Source organism: Heterodontus francisci, chromosome 13 (assembly GCF_036365525.1).
Source record: "Heterodontus francisci isolate sHetFra1 chromosome 13, sHetFra1.hap1, whole genome shotgun sequence".
Lineage (NCBI taxonomy): Eukaryota > Metazoa > Chordata > Chondrichthyes > Heterodontiformes > Heterodontidae > Heterodontus > Heterodontus francisci.
In genome coordinates this window covers 67328266-67352030 of record NC_090383.1, presented here as the reverse complement: position 1 = coordinate 67352030, position 23765 = coordinate 67328266, and the positions used below count along the sequence as shown (strand labels likewise).

Sequence of the window (23765 nt, the reverse complement as noted above, 5' to 3'; positions counted from 1 at the left end):
AACAATGTCTCCTCTGGTTCTTCTGCAATTATTTTAAATCTGTGTTCTGGTTACCAACCCATCTGGCAGAGGGAATCCTTTCTTACTACTTGCTTCATCAAAATCCCTCATAATTTTGATTCCCTCTATTGGGTCTCTGCTAAATTTTCTCAATCCCAGCTTCTCCAATCTCTCCATGTAACTAAAATCCCTGAACCTTGGTAAACCTCCTTTGTACCATCTCCAAGGCCTTGACATCCTTCCAAAAGTGTGATGCCCAGACTTTTACACAGTACTTCAGCTCAGGCCGAACGAGTGATTTGTAAAAGTGTTTCCCCTGTTTTTGAACTCAATGCCCCTATTTATAAAGCCATGTCCCATATGCTTTCTTAGCTGCCTTATCAACTTGCCGAGCCACCTTCAAGGATTTATGAATATGCAATTTCAGATCCCTCTGCTGCTGCACCCCCATGCAAAAAGTGCCATTTAGATTATATTGCCTCTCCATGTTGTTTCTCCCAAAGTGCATCACTTCACACTTATCTGTATTAAATTGCATCTGCCACGTTTGCCCATTTCACCAGTCAATGTCGTCCTGAAGTTTGATGTTCTTACTATTTATTACATTGCCAAGTTCTATATCATCCACAAACTTCAAAATTGTGCACCCTATACCCAAGTCCAGATCATTTATATAAAACAAAAGTAATGATTCTATTACCGACTCCTGAGGATCTCTGCGTAAGTGCCTCCAGTCAGGAAAATATCCATTCACTGCTATTCTCTACCTTCCATCCCTGAACCAATTAGGTAACCAAGTTACCGACATCGCTTTAATACCATGTGCTTCAATTTTCCGAGTAGGTCTGTTATGTGATAACTAAATGCCTTTTGAAAGTTAATATATACATCTACTTCACCAACATCATCAATCCTCTCTGTTACTTCATCAAAGAACACAATCAGTTTAGTCAGACATGATTTGCCTTTAACAAATCCATGCTAGCTGACCCTTATTAACCCGTGCCTCTCCAAGTGTGAATTAATTTTGTCCTCAACAATAGTTAGTAGCAGTTTTACCACCACTGCCAGACTGATTGGTCTGCAGTTACCAGCTTTATCCCACCCTTTTTTTATTTGAAAAGCGGTGTAATATTTGCAATCCTCCAGTCCTTTGGCACTATTCCCATATCCAAGGGGGATTGAAAGATTGTGGTCAGAGCTTCTGCAATCTCCACTCTAGCTTTCCTCAGCAACCTAGAATCGTTCCGTCTGAACCAGGTGACTGTTAAATTTGTCATACCAACTTATTTTAATTCCATACAATATCTCTGCTCCCCCCCCCCCTTCTCTACTACAATATTAACTTCATCCTCATTTATGAAGACAGATGCAAAGTATTCATTCAGTACCTCTGCCTCCACAAAAAGATTTCCTTCCTTGTCTCTAATCAATCCCACCATTCCTTTAACTATCTTTTTACTTTTTATATGTTTATAAAATATTTTGGGTTCCTTTTTGTGTTTCCTAATCTTTCCTCATGCTCTTTCTTTGCCCCAGCATCTCTTTTCAATTTCCCCCTGCACTCTATTATGCCTGGTTTTCTACTGTATTCTGAACCTGATCTTTGACATAAATTACATTACACAGAATCTACAGACCAGAAAGGGGCCATTCAGCACAACTAGTCTTTGCTGGTGTTTACTTCACACAAATCTCTTCCCATTCCATCTACCTCCTTTCAGCCTTTCAGCACATCTTTCCATTCCCTTTTCTCTCCTGGAAAGAAAGACTTGCATTTATATAGTCCTTTTCATGACCACTGGACATCCCAAAGCACTTTACAGCCAATGAAGTACTTTTGAAGTACAGTTAATGTTGGAAACACAGCAGTCAATTTGCACACAACAAGCTCCCACAAACAGCATTGTGATAATGACCAGATAATCTGTTTTTGTGATGTTGATTGAGGGATAGATATTGACCAGGACACCTCAGAGAATGGCCGAGTTCTTCTTCAAAATGATGCCATAGAATCTTACATCCACCTCAAAGGGTAGATGTGGCTTGGGTTTAAGTCTCGTTGAAAGAAGATTGTTTAGTTGTAGTTGTCTAATTTAACTTCTGAAAGTATCTAAGCCAATTGCCTCAACCAATTCCACATTCTAACTGCTCTTGAGTAAAGAAATTTCTTATTTCCCTTGTCCTCACTTTCCACCCCACCAGCCTCCACATCCAGAGGATCATCCTCCCTCATTTCCGCCACCTCCAGCATGATGCCGCCACCAAATTCATCTTCCCCTGTCAGCATTCCAAAGGGATTGTTCCCTCTGTGACACCCTGGTCCATTCCTCCATTCCCCGACACCTCGTCCCATTCCCACGGCATCTTCCCATGCAATCGAAGGAGGTGTAATACCTGCCCTTTTACCTCCTCTCTCCTCACTATCCAAGGCCCCAAACACTCCTTTCAGATGAAGCAGTGATTTACTTGTACTTCTTTCAACTTAGTATACTGTATTCGCTGCTCACAATGCGGTGTCTTCTACATTGGGGAGACCAAATGCAGCTTGGGTGACCGCTTTGCGGAACACCTTCACTCAGTCCGAAAGCATAACCCTGAGCTTCCAGTTGCTTGCCATTTCAACACACCCCCCTACTCTCATGCCAACATTTCTGTCTTTGGCCTGTTCCAGTGAACATCAACGCAAGCTCGAGGAGCAGCACCTTATCTTTCGATTAGGCACTCTACAGTCTTGTGGACTGAACATTGAGTTCAATAACTTCAGAGCATAACTGACCCTTTTAAAAAATATTTTAGTTTTTAACCATGTGCCTGCTTTTCATATAGTCAGAGCTGATCATTATTCTGCTATTAACACTCTTGTCTTTCACCACAAGCAATTAGCACTCTCTTTGCCTTTGTCTCAGGACAGCTTTGTTATTTAATCTCTCCTGCCCTATCAAACACCTTCCCCTTTGTTCTCTGCCCCATCCCTCTCCCCTTCACTTGCCAGTTCTGATGGAAGGTTACAGACCTGAAATGTTAACTTTGCTTCTCTCTCCACTGACGTTGCCTGACCTGCTGAGTATTTCCAGCAGTTTTTGTTTTTATTTCAGATTTCCAGCATCTGCAGTATTTTGCTTTTATTTCTTCTTTCCCTGTTGGATTTATTAGTAACTAGCTATGATTCTATCCTGTATTTAAGGTCCCTAGTTTAGGATTCGCCCACAAGTAGAAACATTCACTTCACATTCCTCCTGTCCAATCCAATTATAATTTTAAAGACCTCTATCGGGTCACCTCTAAGTCTTCTCTTTTCTAAAGAAAAAAAGCCCCAGCCTGTTCAGTCTCTTCTGACTGGTGTAATCTCTCAGTTCTGGTACCATCTTTGTAAATCTTTTTGCACTTTCTCCAGTGCTTCTATGTCATTTTTATAGTATGGCGACCAAAACTGTACACCTAAAACTCTATAGGTGTGGCCTGACTGGGGTTGTATACAAGTTTAACATAAGTTCACTACTTTTGAATTCTGTACCCCTAAAATAAATCCCTGTGCTTTGTTTGCCTTTTAATTTCTTTGCAAACCCCATTTTTCTGTTTTAATTTAACCTCATTTCCTTTGTCATCCATGGAGCTATGGCTTTGCATGCCCCATATTCCCTCCTAATGTGAATATGTTTCATTCATACTCGAAGTATCTCCACATTTGTCTGAAATTTGCCTCCACATTTGCTCTCCTTTCTCCTTCTCACTATTTGGGGGAATATAATAAAGATCCAGCAATGTAGCAGCTCCTTTTTCTGTTCTTTAACTCTAACCAAATAGTTTTTGGACCCCCGAGCATATCTTCTCCTTGTAGAAGTTAAACATTATTCTTGATCAAGACTGCCAAACCCCCGCACCACCCCCCCCCCCCTTTTTTTTTTACATCCTTATTCCTCCGGAATACATTATAGCCTGGACTGTTCAGTTCCCATTCCTGTACATGTTAAACTATGTCTCCACGACAGCCTTTATATCATAACCCCATGTGACAACTTAAATCTGTAACTCGCCAAACTTGTGTAACGCTTCTCACCGTACACAATTGACTTTATTTCCTCCATCTAATTCCTGGTCTTTGTACACTTCTTGTTCTGTTGCTGTTTGTGTCTCCTGTTTTTCTATGCACCTTGTCTCTCCTCACTGTTGCTATGTCCTGGTGACCCTCTCCCTGCCAAGTTAGTTTAAAGATCCCAACCTCCCAACAAAACTATTTAACCTCCCTACAAGGCCATTTGTGCAATCCCTAAACATTGTACAAGTCCCATCTGCCCCAAAACTGGTCCTAATGCCCCAGAAGCTCTCCCTCTGCACCGCTTCTCCAGCCATGTTTCTTTACCTGCATTATCTTCCTGTTTCGGTTATCATTAGCACATGGCACTGGGAGTAATCCAAGGGTTACCAATCTATGAAAGTTTTTGCAACTTTTAATGAAATTTGAAAATCCAATCCTATTAGGGATTGAAAAAGTGGATCCTACTGCCTCTGACCTAGTCATTGCTATTGAAATTTCTAATGTATCTACTAAACAGCTGTATTGTAAATTGTATTTTGGGGCTCACAGATTATTTTTGAAGTTGAATTTCAGAATTTATATCTCGATATTGCAATCGTGAAGTTTTTGATAGCGAGCATGAATAGACTTAACCTCCCGAGGAAGAATTTTTAAGATAAATACAATATTGTCAAAGGATCATTTCAAATGAAGTCAACAGATGCTTTTGGTTTCTCCATCTCAAGTTTTATATAATTGAGTTGAGTTCATAATTATAAGGCCATTATAATTTTCCATTCAAAATTTCAACCCATAGTTTAAAGAATATTTACTGAGAATATAAGTTGCCTTGCATACATCATTTGTTCCTTCCCTTTAAGTGTTCCTAATGGACTTATCTCATTTTTACATCTTGTAGTGCCTTCTAATATCTCTAAATAATTCTCCCTAGACAATGAAGTTAAGTTTTGAAAATCCTAGTTTTATTGTTCTCTACACACAAGGGGAAAAGTTAACAATCCAACTGGGGAAACCATAAGATTTTAACATTTTAAAAATATCTTGACCCTATACTGTGCCTTGACGATAGTCTGTTCCCAGACTATGCATTTCACTAATTGAACATTTATGTCATCTTTCAGTTTTCCAATGTACCAGCAAAGAAAAGTAGGAAGAGCCCAATTATTTTAATTGCTTAGACTTGGAAAAAAATAACGTTTTTTAGGATTACTTGTCCTTCCTGAAACGTTTAATTCCAGAACTCTACAGGAAAAGAAGGTTACAGATAGATAGTGGCATAGACAGATGGGTCACAGGTTGCTTTTTTGGGGGGTTGGTCATAGTGGTTTTGAAAGGGACTGAGACAATGCGAGGGAATTGATTAAGGAGCTGGGTGAGTTTTTTTTTTACCACAGAGCAGATGGTAAGAATAGTGAGCTTGGAGGAAACCAGATGGGCAAGAAGATGAGGAAGTCATAGGTGATTAAGGCTTCAGAAATCAAGAGCCCACAAGTGATGAGGTCAAGAGAGTGCCCATGGTTGCAGGAGGAAAAGTTTATGTGAATGGTGAGTTTGAATGAAAAGAGGGCAGTAATGTCAAAGGAGATGGGGATAGTGAAGTTTAGGTGTTGGTTAAAATCAAAGAGTCAGAAGTTGCTTAATGTAGCAAGATCTCGGTGAGAAACTCAGCATGGGACTAAGGAAGGTGATGCACAAGAAGTTTAATTGAGAACCAGTATGGATGGAAGAGAATAAGATGTTTGATACTGCTGTTGATTACTGGCTCATCTAGTCATGAATAAGTGTTGGACCAGGATGCCAAATTTAAGTGGGTAAAGTTAAGCTCTTAGAAGGGTCCTACCCTACAAACTACATGAACAGGTCCAGATCATGAGAAGGGAGTAAACTGGAAGTTACACAAACACAAACTCTCAACACATTATTGAGTAACAGAAAGCAAGTCCGTATTCGTTGGAATGGAAGTTCAGGCTTATGAAACTGCCAATGTATGAGAGGAAAGGAGAGAGCCAAGAGAAAGGAATGAGTGGAACAGGTCAAATGAAAGGGGAAAAACAGAAAAGAGGAATCATACAGCACAGAAGGAGGTCATTCGGGTCATTGTGGTTGTGCCATGTCTTTGAAAGAACTATCCTATTAGTCCGTCTCTCCTGCCCTTTCCCCATAGCCCTGCAAATTGTTCCTTTTCAAGTATATATCCAATTCCATTTTGAAAGTTTTTATTTCAGTGAATTCCAGATCATAACAATTCACTTCATCTCCCCTCTGATTCTTTTGTCAGTTGTCTTAAATCTCTCTCTTCTGGTTAATAAACCTCCTACCAATAAAAAGGTGTCTCCTTTTCTGTTCTTTCAAAACATCTCAAAATTTTGAACTGCTTTATTAAATCTCATCATAACCTCCTATGGAGATCAATCTGAGATTTTATAGTCTCTTCACATAACTATGGTATAATTCTAGTAAATCTATTCAGCACCCTATCCAAGGTCTTGACATCCTTCCCAAAGTATAATGCCCAGCAGAGGCCTAACCAGTGATTTATAAAGACTTAGCATAATTGCCTCACTTTTGTATATCTAGTATAATCTTGATTTCAACTGAATAGGTGGGAACAAATCATGTCAAAAGTTCTCTCTAACTAGATTTTAATCTTTCTTGTTTGTTATACTAATGGTAGTTTGTGAGCGCACAATATATAATTAGAATTTGAGGCTTTATCTGTAGATAATTTATTTCTTCAGGTCTTGAGCTTTATAAGGTTGATTATACCTGCATTAGACCACAGACTCCAGTGAGAAACTTACTGACAAATACAAAGAATAATTTCCCATTGTGTCCACACAAGTTTCCATGAAAATTCTCAGTGGGATTTAAAAGGGAGCCTGAGTATTTTAATGTGTCTCAGTAAGTACCGGTACTTTGAACATCCTGAATATTTGCAAGTCGATGGTTATTTTGCCTGTACTTAAATTGATGTATTTTTATAAACATATTTTTTTAAGTATTTCTTTGCTTAAGCAGAAAAGCTGCAAAGGTAAGAAACTGATTAATGGCCTAGAAGTGAGTCACAATTATTCAAAAGTAGGAATAGGCCAGATGTTAGGTGGTTCTTTTCCCAGAGAACAGTGAGCCTCTGGAATTTCTTGCTGGCTTGTGCATTGTATGCTGACTTTCTGCACATCTTCAAGAGAGAGCTGAACCAGTTTATTATTATGACAGAGATTACATCGTCTAAATGGTAAGTGGATTGGTAACAGTAACAGGTAACATACACATGATCAACGTGATCTCCTGCACTGATTTTGATAGCTTGAAGAAGTTGGAGAAGAATTTTTTGTATATATTTTTCTTTTTTCTTTTAGAGATACAGCACTGAAACAGGCCCTTCGGCCCGAGTCTGTGCCGACCAAGAACCACCCATTTATACTAACCCTACAGTAATCCCATATTCCCTACCACCTACCTACACTAGGGGCAATTTACAACGGCCAATTTACCTATCACCTGCAAGTCTTTGGTTGTGGGAGGAAACCGGAGCACCCGGCGAAAACCCACGCGGTCACAGGGAGAACTTGCAAACTCCGCACAGGCAGCACCCAGAATTGAACCCGGGTCCCTGGAGCTGTGAGGCTGCAGTGCTAACCACTGCGCCATTGTGCTGCTGGATCCCCTTACTGGCCCTGGATTTCTTTCAGTTTTTATGCTTCTCGAGGATTACATGACTGCGCAGTGTTAGGATATGTCTCATGATGCTCTAGGCATCATGAATTAGGGACAGACTTAAAGGATCAGCTGGTCTTTTCCTGCCAGTCATTTTTATATGGACATGTATAATGGTATCGGGGTATGCAGTACCTTCATGATAGCATATCAGGCCCGATGCATTTTAAATACTGGTTCTCTTAGGGAGAGGAAGGGGATCAAGTTACTTTGCCTCAACCTTAAGCACATAAGTGATATTAACAACCCCCTATTTTGAATCTGTGGACTGCAACTCAACATTATGATCGTCTCTGAAGAGAAACTAAGCAGGTACGGTTCTCCAGCTAGTATCTTATTCTGGGAGTCAGTCTGTACTTTCAACAGTTCTATTGTATGGATGGTTCTCAGTAATTATGGAGAAGAACTAAATGGAAATGTCCCAGTGCCTTTGAAGACAGCTTGAAGGTGCTCATTGGCAAGGATCATTTATTGGATGTACTTTCTCTACAGGAAATGATTTGAAGGAACTTCCATTTATATAGCACCTTTCAGGTTTTCACAGCCAATGATGTGCAGTTACTGTAATGTAAGAAAACACAGCAGCCAATTTGCAGACAGCAAGATCCCACAAACACCAATGAGATAAATGACCAGATAATCTGTTTTGGTATTGCTGGTTGGGGGATAAATTGTTTGCCAGGATACTGGGGGAAAATCTCCTGCTTGTCTTCGATTAGTGCCAATTGGAGCTTTGTATCCACCAGAGAAGGCAGATAGAGTCAACAGTTCATCTGAAAAACAGCACCTTCTAGAGTACAGCACACCCTCCCTGAAGTATTGCACTGAAGTACTAGCCTGGAGTATTGTGCTCAAATCTCGAGTGAGCTTGAACCAACAAACATCAGACTTGAGTGACATTGAGCCAATGCTGACATCTAGTAGAATTTTAGCTGCAGAAATGACTAGTGAAAGTCTTGGACCTAAACCACCGCTGCCCCCCTGCCCCCATTCAAATTGAACAGTCAACTTCTAAATCGAAACACATTATGATAGGAGTAGTCGGCTGGAAAATGCTGCTGGTACAATGCCCACAATTGACACGGGAAAGGGAGACCAAAACTAGGGGCCATTAAGTATAAGATCAATCTATTAGGGAATTCCAGTCATGCCAACTCTTGTACATTTACTGCGAGAGATGTAATTTCTAAGTAAAATTAAACCTCATTCGCAATCTTGCGCGAGAGTTCTAAAATTTTGGGAGCTGTCACAGGCAGATTGAAAATGCAGCTTCCGTAAGCTGCTAGGTCCTGTTCTTCATTAGACTGCGTGGACCAATGATTGCTGGTTCTTTGCTGCAGGGTCATTGTGCCACAGAGCAGTGTGAGCTGAGCTGTTGGTGGCCATGTGAGCGGGAGATATCAACCCGGCGCATGGAGGTAGCTTCTTATCTGCCCTCATGGTCGCTGAGCAGATTGACAGACCTGCAGCACGAGGCGGGTCCTGGCTCTCAGCGACAGGTGTGATCCAGGATTCGCCATTTGATTAGCGGGATCCAAGGGTCATTGGTGTCACAGTGACTCACTTTGAAAGTCAGGCCTGGTCAAGTGAGACCCACACACACCTGGCACCGGGGTTCAGCTCAAATGGGCCCAAGTTTGCTGAAGACGGCGAGCTGGAGGGCCAGGGTGCTAGCACCGCCTCTCTCTCTCTACCTCACTCTCTCTCAGTTCAGACATTACAAAAGCCCTAAAGAGTTAACTTAAACTTTTGGCTAAATTTTCAAATTCCTGCATAACCCCTGCACTCCTCTGATATAAATAGTCTTACAGTTTTCACTTCTTCACTATTGATGGCCCCTTATTTTACTACTACAGTTCTGCCCTCTCTATTCAGTTCTCTCCACCTTCTCCGCTCTTAAAAAAAAAATCCCTAAAATACTTTCCTTCTATTGTGCCTTTCGTTTCCCAACCTACCTGTTATTTTTAAATGTTCCCCTCCTGCTTAGCATCCACTGTTGTGCAATCTTCAATGTAAAGCACTTTGAGATGTGTCCCTGCATAAGGAATACTGCAGAATTGCAAATTGTTGTCTATTGGTACTAAAAGAGCAGTGCAACTGTACTGTTCACTAAGTATCTATTATAACAAATAGACATAGTCATATAGAATATTAAATTATTTCAAGATATTGCAAATGAATATAATGGTTAAAACTCATCACTGAAATTGATAATTGAAATTTTTACATTTTATGGGTGAGGACTGGATAAATGGTGATACAATATGTAGTGATACACAAGGTATTGCAGTTGTGTGGGACAGGCTAGCTGGACCAGAGGGTCTTTATCAGCTATTATTCCTATGTTTGTATTAAATGACAGTATCATATTTTGAATAATCAAATTTGGAGGTGATAATAGTTGCCCTACTGTAGATAATTTTTAATGTATTAATGCATTAAGCTGGGACACGTGGGCTATGTTTCATCCAAAAAGAACTCTGACCTGTTAGAAATTAAATAAGCCATGAAGAAAGTTTATAAACTTAGAGTACAAGAGAAAGCTGGTTAGAAATATAAAACCAGATAGTAAGAGTTTCTATAGATATTTAAAAAAGAAAAGTTAACAACGTAAGCGTTGGTCCTATAGAAATTGAGTCTGGGGAATTAATAAGGGAAAATAAGGAGATGGCAGATGAATTGAACAGGTATTTTGCATTGGTCTTCATCATAGAGGATGCAAGTAACATCCCCGAAATAGCTGTAAATCAGGAAGTGGAGGGAGGGAGGAAGGAACTCAAGAAAATGACAATCACCAGGGAAGTAGTACTGAGCAAATTGTTGGAGCTGCTGGCTGACAAGTCCCCGGGTCCTGATGGACTTCATCCTAGGGTCTTAGAAGAATTGGCTAGTGAGATAGTTGATGCATTGGTTTTAATTTTCCAAAATTCCTTAGATTTGGGAAAGGTTCCATTAGATTGGAAAATAGCCAATGTATCTCCTTTATTTAAAAAGGGAGGGAGACAGAAAGCAGGAAACTAAAGGCCAGTTAGCTTAACATCTGTCATAGGGAAAATGTTCAAAGCTATTATTGAAGACTTTTAAGCAGGGCACCTAGAAAAATTCAAGGTAATCAGGCAGAGTCAACATGGTTTTGTGAAAGGGCAATAATGTTTAACCAATTTATTGGAGTTCTTTGAAGAAGTAACATGTGCTGTGGATAAAGGGGAACCGGTGGATGTATTGTACTTAGATTTCCAGAAGGCATTTGATAAGGTGCCACATCAAAGGTTATTGCGGAAAATAAAAGCTCATGGTGTAGGGGGTAACATTTTGGCATAAATAGATAGAAGATTGGCTAGCTAACAGGAAATGGAGAGTAGGCATAAATGGATCATTTTCTGGTTGGCAAGATGTAAGAAGTGGTGTGCCACAGGGATCAGTGCTGGGGCCTCAACTTCTTACAATGATGATGCAAAGATAGGTAGGAAAATAAGTTGTGAAGAGGACATAAGGGGGCTACAAAGGGATATAGATAGGTTAGGTGAGTGGGCAAAGATCTAGCAAATGGAGTATAATGTGGGAAAATGAGAAATTGTCCATTTTGCAGGAAGAATAAAAAAGCTTATTATCTAAATGGTGAGAGACTGCAGAGCTCTGAGATGCAGAGGGATCTGGGTGTCCTAGTGCATGAATCGCAAAATGTTAGTATGCAGGTACAGCAAGTAGTTAGGAACGCTAATATATTATCGTTTATTGCAAGGGGAATTGAATACAAAAGTAGGGAGGTTATGCATTGGTGAGACCACATCTGGAGTAGTGTGTACAGTATTGGTCTCCTTATTTAAGGAAGGAACTAAATTCGTTGTAAGCAGGTCAGAGAAGGTTTACTAGACTAATACCTGGAATGGGCGGGTTGGACCGGCTAGGCTTGTATCCGCTGGAGTTTAGAAGAGTAAGAGGCAACTTGACTGAAACATACAAGATCCTGAGGAGTCTTGATAGGGTGGATGTGGAAAGGATGTTTCCCCTTGTGGGAGAATCTAGAACCAGGGGTTCCTGTTTAAAAATAAGGAGTTGCCCATTTAAGAAACCGATGAGGAGAAATTCTTTCTCTGAGGGTCGTGAGTCTTTGGAACTCTCCTCCTCAAAAGGCGGTGGAAGCAGAGTCTTTGAAAATTTTTAAGGCAGAGGTAGATAGATTTTTGATAAGCAAGGGGTGAAAGGTTATTGGGGATAGGCGGGAATGTGGAGTTGAGGTTACAACCAAATCAGCCATAATCTTGTTGAATGGCAGAGCAGGTTCGAGGGGTCGAGTGGCCTACTCCTATTCCTAATTCATATGTTCATATGTAAACCCACTAATGTCAACCCACTGTCTCATATATCAAAAGACAAATGCTAAAAAATCAATAGATTTGGTATAAAAATCATAAGTTGCTTTTTTTTTCAAACATAAACCAACATAGATTGACAGTTAGTTTATAAACCTCATTAGTGGCTTATTTTATCTCTAATAGGTCAGAACTCTACAAAAACAATATTACTGCATCTGAAAAAGCTTTATGCAAGTCTTTTACAAATTCCAGCGTATTAGTGAAGTATCCGCCCTTCCATCACAGTAGAATGATACAGCACAGATGGAGGCCATTCAGCCTGCTGTGCCTGTGCCAGCTCTTTGGTAGAGCTATCCAATTATGTGCACTCCCCTGCTGTTTCCCCATAGCCCTGTAAATTTTTTCGCTTCAAGTATTTATCCAATTCCCAATTTCCTGTCCCCAATTTTAGGCTCTACCTCTTGCTGGAATAACAATTCAAATACTATCTCATTCAAGTAGCCCTTCAATCAGCTATTCAACTGTGAAGAGCATTAGAGATGAGCACAATCTTGTTTTCACCCAATAACCACATTCAACCCAAACATGAATGCATTTCCAAGTAGAAATCAGTAAATGGTGATTCAGGAGCAGCAACTCCCTCTGACCTTTCCTCTCCATAGCTCATTGGATAATGAGTCCATGTGGTGGGGCACATTGCACTGTCCAACTAGACCCAGCAAGTTCAGTACACACACCAAAACAAAGTCCAAGGCCTTCCTCACCTGGGCAGCTGAATAATAGCTTGCTACTTAAGGTCAAGACATGGACACTGGCCTGGAATCACAAATCAAAGTATCTTAGGCTACAATGAAGTTCTCACCTTTCTGCAATGACACACAGCAAAATCTCAAGATTTCGGAGCCCTCTCGTGAGATCACGATAGAGGCATAATTGTACCCAGCAATCCCATCTCCCTTGATCAATTTGTGGGAATTGGCATGTAAACCAACTATCAATCTATATGTATGTTAGTAACTCAACATTTTTTTTTACCAAATCTTTTGATTTTTAAGAGTTTGTCTCTCGCTTTGAGACTGTGGGGTTGGCATGTCTGGAATTCAGGAATAAGTTCTTCACCCGAAGACTGATAAGAATGTGCAACTCACTACTACATAGACGCATTGGGGGACTAGCATAAATGGATTTAAGGGAAAGCTAGATAAGCACAGGAGGGAGAAAAGAATAGAAGGATGTGTTGATGGGGTTCCAAGATGTAGTATAAGGGTATCAAAGGATTAATCTAGAGAAACTGTAAGGATTATGTGTTCCCCGTTTGTTTTTTTTATAGGCTTCTGCTGGGACTTCCCCTTTTTTTCAGCAGTTCACGAAATACATAGCTGCCTACTGGACTTGACAGAGCTGTCAGACCATGATGAGGTAAGAGATCATGTGGGAGAGACTCGAGAACAATTACAGTGTGGCTTTTGAAGGAGACACACAGACTAGTGTGGAGTGTATATAGTTACTATACAATAAAGATTAATGTTTAAACAATACAGTATAAGAACCTCTTTGGCTAGATTCTATATGGTGGCAGTATAAAGAAACAAATATGTAACATGGTGAACAGCACTAGGATCGAAGTCTTATACCCAGAAGAGAACATTTGAAGCAAAAATCATCTTTCAGCCAGAAGAGAAGGAACTTTAAAACAAGTAGCTGAAGAGAAATAAACAAACTACATACTGTAGAAGGTGGAGAAAAGCTCCATAGAACGGAAACGTGGCTATAAAACAAGCGATTGGGTGAGTCATTGTGCCGACGATCGAGAAATCCTGGCTTAAAAAAAAAGCCTTTTGAAGAACACTGTCTTTTCTAAAGACTTCATGTGAGCGAGAGGGAGAAAAAAAGGGGAAAACCCTGAAAAGCACACAAACTGAAAAAAGTCTGCTAGTTAAGTTTAAAAAAAAATGCGGAAAACCCCGAAAACAGCAGAGTCTCCATTAACGCAGAAAAGCTGAAAAAAATCATTAAAGCAGTCACGCTTGAAGGTAAATAAATAATCTCTTGCTCTCAAAAAGCTAAGGGGAAAACCCATTCCCTCACTCGGGCTGAATGCGAGGGCAGAGAACGGGGAAAACCCTGAAAACCGTGTGAACTGAAAAAAATGTCCGATAGTGAAGAAAAAAAGTGCGGGTAGCCCCCAAACACAGATGAGTCTCCATTAACACAACTAAGCTGGAGAGAAAATTATTAAAGCATTCAAGCTTAAACAAAATAAATAAACTCTAGCTAAGAAAAAAAGCAACCGGAACTGACTATCAAACAGCTCTGTCAAGTCCAATAGGCAGCTGTGTAAACATTTCAATGAACTGCTGAAAGAAAGGGGAAGTCCCTACCAGAGCCTATAAAAAACAGAGAACACTGTCAAAAACCTGCTACACTCCATCAAAGCAAGCTAGCCTGAAAAAAAATTTCTTAAAGAGGAACACTCTGAAAAGTCTATAAAATTTTTTAAAATGGATCAAAATTTGGGAGTGCCAGAGAGTTTCAAAAGTCATGAGGGATCCAATCAGGCTCAAAACTGCAATTTGGAGGAAAAGATTTCTCAGATACAGAATGGCATTGAAATTGTACAGCAGGTCCGAAACCGAGCAAGTGAATACATTATTATATTTAATTGGTGCTGTAGCTGATACAATAGCAAGACAACATATTAATGAAACATCAGCCAAATTTGACTAAGTCTTAAAAGCTTGTGATTCCTACTTCAATTGGTGCAGCAAAATCAAACCAATCCTACAAGGTGAAGAAAGACCTTTGTACAGGAAACCTCCTGTAACATTTCCGTTCCTTCACCAGAGGACTGAACACGAAGCACCAGGAAAAAATGTGCACTGGGAGGGGAAACAAGACGCCATTAAATCCAGCCAGCGATGTGGTGCCAAAACTTCCCACAGGCATGAACAATGTCCCCCCCACCAATAGATCAGAAGGTTTTTATTGCAGAAAAATAGGGCATTTCAGTAAGATGTGCCAAAATGAAATCTCGACTACCTCTAAAGGAAAAGTAGTTCAGAATAGAGAGGTAAATGAAGTTACGCAACCTCCTGCAGCAAGCCAATTGAAATATTTTCTGGGCGAGATCAGTGATCTGAAACAAGCATTTTGGTCAGCAGACGTATATCAATGGACATATCACTGATTTCAAACTCGACACCGGAGCAAGTGTAACGGTCCTGTCAGGTAAAGAGCTCTAGCTATGCACACATGCTCTGCAACCAACAGAAACCCAGTTACATGGCCCAGGAGGAGTTGTACTTGAAGTAAAGGGCAAGTTACAAGCAACACTTCAATATAAAGGAAAGCAGATATTCAAAACACTTTATGTCTTTAGAAATCAGGAGTTCTCACTCTTAAGTAGAAGAGCTTGTATTGAACTTCATATTATAAAGAAAGCTGAAGATGATAAACAAGAAGAATCCAGGAGCAAGGACAGAGGGAGAGCCCCCCAACCTGACCTGAGCACTGCAGAGAGTCCGGATTCCACCACAGAGCCCGCACAATGCGGAGAGAACCTGCACAACACAGCACAGCCCACCGTGCCACTCAAAGACTACCAGAGCGAAAAAGAGAAATGCAGCAAGTTCCCACAGGAGTGCTACACAGAGAATTTGGGAAGAAGCAAGTCCAGCAAATTTTTTAGGTACACAAACTAGATCAAAGAGAACAACTACCTATGACCCAATTCCCAACTAGACCATGGGAATGGTTGGCGATGGATTTATTCTTCTTTGAGGGAAGATCCTATCTAATTATAGTTGATTACTTCTCAAGATGGATCGAATTTAAGTGACTGTACACAACAACAACTGAAGCAGTTTATCAGAGTTTTACAAGACGTTTTTGCAACACATGGTATACCTGATCTGATAATGAACCACAATTTGCAAACAATTACTTCACGCCCTTTGCCGAAGAATGTAGATTTGTTCACCTAACAAGCTGTCCTAAGTATCCACAATCAAATGGAGAAGCTGAGCGAGCAGTCAGAACCATTAAAACTGTTGATGAAAAATCAAGATTTCCAATTAGCACTACTGACATACAGAACTACTCCATTATTGTGCAGATTAGTGCCATCAGAACTCTTAATGGGAAGAAAACTTTGAACACAACTTCCAATTCTACCCAAGAAATTACTTCCAGGAATGCAAATCAAGGATTATCAGAAAGTACAAGACAAAGAAGTCATATCGAAACAAACGGACCCATAATTATAACTGAAGATACTGTATAAGAAACCTACCAAAGTTGTCAAAAAGACAAAAGACATGGGTATGAGACCCAAAAAATTCTCCAGAAAGATGAGAATCAACAGTGATCTTATCTAGTACGAACTCAAGGTTCTATATGGAGAAACAGAAGGAATCTTATTCCTTTAAATCAAAGATGTCAATCAGTCATACATTTAGACAACTCAGATGATAAACCGACAATTCAAAAAGCATCAAATGCTACAAACCTCAATGAAGGTCGTCCAAGTCAAGAAACAAAGGATCAGAGAAATCTTCCAGATCTGATGACAACAGAGAGATTTGTGAATCCTCCTGATAAGTTGAATCAATGAAGTCAGAGAGATGGGGTTGCATGTAAATAAAAAAATTAATATATATAGAGAGAGCGAGAGATGTGGATGGGGGAGATGTAGTATAAGGGTATCAAAGGGTTAATCTTGGAACGTAAAGATTACCGCTCACCATGATGAGGTGAGCGATCATGTGGGAGACTCCAGAACAGTTACAGCATAGCTTTTGAAGGAGACACACAGGCTAGTGTGGAGTGTATATAGTTACTAATACAATAAAGATTAATGCTTAAATGATACAGTCTAAGAACTTCTCTGGCTAGACTATAGAATGGCAGTATAAAGAACCAAATATATAACAGGAGGAGGCTCTTGTGGAGTATAAACACCAACATGGGTCAGTTGGGCCGAATGGCCTGTTTTTGTGCTGCAGGCTCTATGTAATGCTATGAAATACAGGAGCCATTCCACACCCTGGTGCTCAGTGCTGCTCTCTGCTGTACCTGGAACACCATTGGTCAGCGGTAGACACCCTCGAGCTGCCATTAGTCCAGGCAACAATGTCTGAACCCGGAAGTACTATTGCTCCAACCTACCGGAAATAGACGTGGCGGATGGAGTGTGTGCCGAATGTGATGAACCCGGATCAGTGTGGCCGGCTCTGGGGTGCCGGCTCTTCGGTTGAGCTGTTGTACTCGTGTTAATGCCGCAGGGCCGCGGGTCAGGTCGGAGCGTGCAGATTGCTGCCGTGAGGATGTTGTATAAAGTGGTGCCGGCCGTGCCCGGCCTGCTGCTGCTTTATGCTGTGAAGCTGAGCTGGAGCAGGACAGTCCCTGTGTTAAGCGACGATGTCCCGTTCAGGATAACGTGGCCCGGGGCCGAATTCACGCTGGTCAGTATATCAGGCATACAGCTAGGGTTGCCAACCATCATCGCCCTCGAGATCCGGGGAATTAAAGACAAATCTCCAGAACACAACTATCAGCAATCCTGGGGCATAAAAAAGTAGAACACTTTTAATAGTTATAAAAATATTGGACATGGGGAGATGAGACTGTTTCTGACGGTCAAGAATCATCCAGTTGGGTAATGAAGTATCAGTTTGCTCTCTAATTGGTGTGGGGTGCTGCAAGGATGGATGTATATGCTGACCAGTGGTGGGTTGGGGTGGTTGGATTTGGGAGGTGATAACCTCTCTGAATATAGCCAACCAGATTGAGTAAACCTAATGCTAAAAGGCATTGCCTTTCAGCTCAGGCACTGGAAGCTTGTAGTGGGCATAGGAGTTGGAGTTTAGGTGTAACATGGGTACAGTGTGAATATGCAAATCAAAACACAATGGCATACGTATTCTAGTTAACCGGTATGTTTGCACAAAAGTATTATTCTCTACTAGTAGTGATGCTAGCTCATGTTTTCCTAGTCGTCATATTAAATTTGTTAATCTGTTGATTATGATGGACCGGCATAAAAGTGGGATTGGCAGGCCATAGAAAGGCAATTTGTGGACGGCACAAAGAAAAATGAAAAAACTTGTTTGCCAACTTCTTGGTATGTCATTGGATTATAACATTAATTAAATGTCTACAATTTTTCCCGGTTGCTCCTGTGGTTTCTTTAATGACCTAACCAGTGCTGCTGTGGAACACTGGGGAATAAACCATTCTGCAATTCACAAGATGTTTATTGCAACACAAGATGGCTTGTCAATTTTCCTTTCACAAGTGGCCAATATTTGTATTAGCCAGGCTATTTATAGGTGCTGTGAAAATTCAAACTGGTGTCAATTAGGATGTTACACCTCAGGACTTTGTGTACTTAGTAATCTTGAATTATACCTCCAGTTTTGCATTGATCTGTATCTAAAATGGTTTTGCATCATCTAAAAGTGATTGTGTAACAGCAACCTTAAAGACCTTTGAGTTATTGCTGCAAAAAGAAATGTGGGAGGAATCCCACCAGTAGTGACAGGATGTCAGGTGAAAACTCTCAGTTTAAGATAATGGAGAAAATGTGAGTCTGCAATTAATTTTAAATATTTTAATAGCAATTAAAATGCAGTCATTTTGGCTATCCACTAAGGGGTGTCATATATATTTGCAATAAAAATATATAAATTGAAGCCTTATTACAGCTATTAGAGATAATTTACCATTCATGCTAGGGTAATAGTGAGGTGGAAAGTTATGTCTATTACTTGATTAAGTCATAATGTAAACTAGATAAACTAATTAGTTAATAAAAATGTGAATAAAAACCTTCTGTAACCTTAATTAGATAAATAAAACAAGGTTAGATGGGGATGGTAGGGCAGGTGGTATGTCGAAACTGCAACACGTGAAACTTGGTGGAGACCAGTGAGATATCGAGCACCCGTATCTACAGTAAGTGTCTGCAACTCGAACTTCAGCTCAGAGTTGCTGAGCTGAGGTCTGAACTGCAGACATTGCGATCCATCAGGTAGGGAGCGTGTTACCTGGACACATTGATCCAGGAGGCAGTCATACCCCTTAGGTTAGGTAGTTTAGATTTGGTCAGCGGTCGGACAGGAAGATGTGACTGAGAGTCAGACTGGTATGGGGAACCAGGATGCCGTGATAGAGGAGCTTCAGTCTTTGACCTTGTCCAACAGGTAAGAAGTACTTGCTACCTGGATGGATAACAACAAAAACTGCAGGAAGGATCTGTAATTTGACCGTGTCATTGTGGTACAGCAGGCCATTCAAATGGGGGTAAGTAAAAAGGAATGTGGTAAGGGATGTTATAGTCAGGTGGATAGATACTGTTCTCTGTAGCCATGACTGGGAGCCCAAAGGCTATGTTGCCTGCCCGGTGCCAGAGTTAAGGGTATCTCCTCACAGCTGACAAAGAACTTGAAGCATAGGTAGGAAAGTAACTTGTGAAGAGGACATAAGGAGGCTACAAAGGGATATAGATAGGTTAAGTGAGTGGGGAAAGACCTGGCAAATGGAGTATAATGTGGGAAAGTTTAAATTGTCAACTTTGGCAGGAAGAATAACAAAGAAGCATATTATCTAAATGGTGAGAGATTGCAGAGCTCTGAGATGCAGAGGGATCTGGGTGTCCTATTGCATGAATCGCAAAAGGTTAGTATGCAGGTACAGCAAGTTATTAGGAAAGCTAATAGAAAGTTATCGGTTATCGCAAGGGGAATTGAATACAAAAGTAGGGAGGTTATGCTTCAACTATACAGGGCATTGGTGAGACCACATCTAGAGTACTGTGTACAGTACTGGTCTCATTATTTAAGGATGGATGTAAATGCATTGGAGGCAGTACAGAGAAGGTTTACTCGACTAATACCTGGAATGGGAGGGCTTCTTGTGAGGAAAGGTTGGACAGACTAGGCTTGTATCTGCTGGAATTTAGAAAAGTAAGAGGCGACCTGATTGAAACATATAAGATCCTGAGGGGTCTTGACAGGGTGGATGTGGAAAGGATGTTTCCCCTTGTGGGAGAATCTAGAACTAGGGGTCACTGTTTAAAAATAAGGGGTCGCCCATTTAAGGCAGAGATGAGGAGAAATTATTTCTCTGAGGTTTGTGAGTCTTTGCAATTCTCTTCCTCAAAAGCAGTGGAAGCAGTGCCTTTGAATATTTGTAAGGCAGAGGTAGATAGATTCTTGATAAGCAAGGGGGGTGCAAAGTTATTGGGGGTAGGGGGAAATACAGAGTAAACAGTTCAGCCATGAATTTATTGAATGGTGGAGCAGGCTCGAGGGGCCCAGTGGCCTACTCCTAATTTGTATTTTCGCATGAGGGGCAAGATCCAATTGTCATGTTCCAGATAGGAACCAACGTTTTATTTTATTTTTTTTTATTTAGAGATACAGCACTGCCCACCGAGTCTGTGCCGACCAACAACCACCCATTTATTCTAACCCTACAGTAATCCCATATTCCCCATCACCTCCCTACACTAGGGGCAATTTACAACGGCCAAAATGAGGTTCTGCTAAGTGAGTTTGAGGAACCAGGATCCAAATTACTAGTTAGGACATCAAAGGTAATAAAAACTCGAATACTAACTCAACCACGTACAAATTGACATGGGGTCAAACAGATAAGAGAGTTGAATGTGTGACTCAGAGTGGAGTGGAAAACAAGGGTTTTGGGACCAGTGTCCTGGCAAATAAAATAACTAGTTCTGTAGTTGGTGCTTTAAACTGGGTTTAAACTGTCGGGGTAGGGTGAGGGGAAATTTTTTTTAAAACTATAGAGAAAAGTCAAGGGCAGAGAGCAGTGTAGCAATTTGGGTAAAGCTAATTAGAGTGTTACAGGAAAGGACACCGTTTAATGGTAATAGTGCATCAGCGTATGAGGTCAAATCAGGGAAAAAATGGTTAAAGTTAAAATTAAAGGTGCTTTAATTGAATGCACAAAGTATTCATAACATAAAAGCCAAAGAATTGATGGCACAAATGGAGATAAATGAGTTTGGTGTAATAACCATTACAGAGAAATGGTTACATGGTGACCAAAGTTGGAAACTAAATATTTCAGGGTGCTTGACATTTCAAAGGGAGATGAAATGGAACAGGAGTGGTGGGGTAGCCTGATAAAAATGACATAAGGACTGTACTGAGGAAGGACTTTTGCTCGAAAAGTAAAAAAGTATGGGTGGAGATAAGAAATATCAAGGGGCAGAAAATACTGTTGGGAGTAGTTTGTCGGCCTCTAACAGCTACTGTTGGACAGAGTATTAATCAGGTATTAAGAGAAGCTTGTAACAATGGTAATGCAATAATAGGGGGAACTTTAATCTTTACATAAACCAGACAAATCAAATTGGCAACAGTAGTTTAGAGGACAAGTTCATGAAATCCATTTGAGGCAGTTTCCTAGAACAATATGTTGTGGAACTGACCAGGAGTTTAAATCTTGTCTTGTGTAATGGGAATGAGTTAATTAATTTCATAATAAGGGCTCCTCTGGGGAAAAGTGATCATAATATGATAGAATTTCACATTGACTTTGAAAGTGGCACACTTAAGTCTGAAACTAAAGCCTTAAACCTAAATAAAGCCAATTACATAGGTATGAGGGGTGAGTTCGGTAAGGTAGACTGGGAAATCGAATTAAAAGATATGGCAGTCGAAAAGCTATGGCAGCCATTTAAAGAAATACTTTATAATTCTCAACGAAAGTATTGAGAAATAAAAGCTCCACAGGGAAAAATAATCCATTCATACCTAACTAAAGAGGTTAAAGGATAGTATTTGATTTCAAAAGGCTTATGATGTTGCCAGAAAGTATAGTAAGCCTGAGGTGTGGGAAAGTTTTGGACCAAAAAATTGTTAGAGGGGCAAAATAGAATATGGGAGTAAATGAGCAAGAAATATAACAGACTGGAAGAGCTTTTACAAGTATTTAAAAAGGAGAATGGCGAATGCAAATAAGGATCCCTTGGTGGCTGAGACAGGCGAAGTTACAAGGGGAATAAGGAAATGGCAGACATAATGCAAATACTTTGTATGTTCACAGTAGAAGATACAAACATGCCAGAAATAGTGGGATACCAAGGATCTATTGAGAGTGAGGAACTTAATTAATTAAGTAATTAATATTAGTAAAGAAAAAGTTCTGAAGAAATGGGACTAAAAATTGACACATCTCCTGGACCTGATAGCCTACATCCTAGAGTTCTGAAAGAGGTGACTGCAGATATAGTGGATGCATTGGTCGTGATCTTCCAAAATTCCCTAGATTCTGAAATGGTCCTAGTGGATTAGAAGACTGCAAAGAAATGAATGAGAGAGAAAGTGGAACTACAGGCAGTTGATAAAATGCTGGAATCCATTATTAGGGAAGTGGTTACAGGGTACTTACAAAATCATTATGTGCTTGGGCAGAGTTAGCATGGTGTTATGAAAGAAAAATAGTGTTTGACAAATCTGTTAGAGTTTTTTGAGGATGTAACTAGGAGGATAGATAGATAAAGGGACACCATTGCATGTAGGATATTTGAATTTTCAAAAGCCATTTGGTGGGCTGCCAGACAAAGGGTTGTTGCACAAGATAAGGGAGTTAGGGTAATAGCATGGATAGAGGATTAGTTAAAGGACAGAAAATATCTGGAATAAACAGGTCATTTTCAGGTTGGCAGGATGTTGCTAGTGGGGTTGCCTCAAGGCTCAGTTCTAGAGCCTAAGCTATTTGCAGTCTATATTAATGACTTGGATGGAGGATCCAGTTTTGCCAATGATACAAAGCTAGGTGGAAAAGTAAGTAATGAGCCTGCAAGGGGATATAGACAGACTAAGTGAGTGGGCAAGAACATGGCAAATGGAGTATAATGTGGGGAAATGTGAGGTTATTCACTTTGGTAGGAAGAATAGAAAAACAGAATTTTTTTTAAATCGTGAGAAACCTACATGGTGTTGTTAGGAATATCACATGGACTGCAATAGTCCAAGAAGGCAGCTCATCACTACCTTCTCAAAGGCAATTAGAAATGGGCAATAAATGCTGACCTTGTCAGCAATGCTCACATCCCATGGACAAAAAGAAATTGGGTGTCCTTGTACATGAACCACAGGTTATCATGCAGCTACAACAAACAAATAGTATGTTGGCCTTTATTACAAGGGGGTTGGAGTACAAGAGTAAAGAAGTCTTGCGTCAGTTGTACAGAGCTTTGGTGTGGCCAAACCTAGAGTACCATGTACAGTTTTGGTCTCTGTACCTAAGGAAGGTGTTATGATCATTTGGTTCATATAAATTTTCTCGAGGTAACTTTTTTAATTTGGGAATTGCTTTTTTATGCAAGACAAATGAAATACCTGGTTTGAGAAGCAGGCAAATAAGGGTGGCCCATGTTGATTTAGTAAGGTCATATTGGGAAGTGTAAAGACTCTACACAATGGGAACCCATCTTAACATGTTGATGGAGACGATGTGTCTGCAGCTGCTGCAATCAGGGGTTTAAATTACTCACATGATTTCCCAGAACAAAAAGAAGATTTAAAAGTTCAAAACTTACCTGAAGACAGGAGCGGAGCGGTGGCTGGCAGACCTGGGCGGAAGCTGATTTGGAGCGGGAGCTGTAAAAGAGAGCGCGGGGCTCGAGGCCCTCACTTACCTGAAGACAGGAGCAGCTGGCG

The 23765-nt window shown here is 40.4% G+C and overlaps 2 protein-coding genes across 6 annotated transcripts in view; one reads left to right on the top strand and one right to left on the bottom strand.

The window, feature by feature from the left end:
- Window positions 1-17208, bottom strand: part of asb3 (ankyrin repeat and SOCS box containing 3) — a 112822-nt gene extending 95614 nt beyond the window's left edge. Inside the window, exons 1-2 of one of the 4 annotated variants that reach the window (XM_068044940.1) lie at window positions 17146-17208; window positions 16580-16633 (exon numbers count right to left, since the gene is read on the bottom strand). In XM_068044940.1, coding sequence (XP_067901041.1) covers window positions 16580-16633; window positions 17146-17157 — 66 coding nt within the window. In that variant the 5' untranslated portion in view covers window positions 17158-17208. Of the gene's footprint in view, window positions 1-16579; window positions 16634-16814; window positions 17095-17145 lie in introns of those variants that run through there. The other 3 variants (XM_068044949.1, XM_068044939.1, XM_068044951.1) reach the window with 3 other exon arrangements.
- Window positions 17209-17244: 36 nt separating this feature from the next.
- The window catches only part of erlec1 (endoplasmic reticulum lectin 1), a 48419-nt gene continuing 41898 nt past the window's right edge, over window positions 17245-23765 (top strand). For both annotated transcript variants that reach the window (XM_068044938.1, XM_068044937.1), the window contains exon 1: window positions 17245-17534. In XM_068044938.1, the coding sequence (XP_067901039.1) occupies window positions 17346-17534 (189 nt within the window). In that variant the 5' untranslated portion in view covers window positions 17245-17345. The remainder of the gene's footprint in view (window positions 17535-23765) is intronic.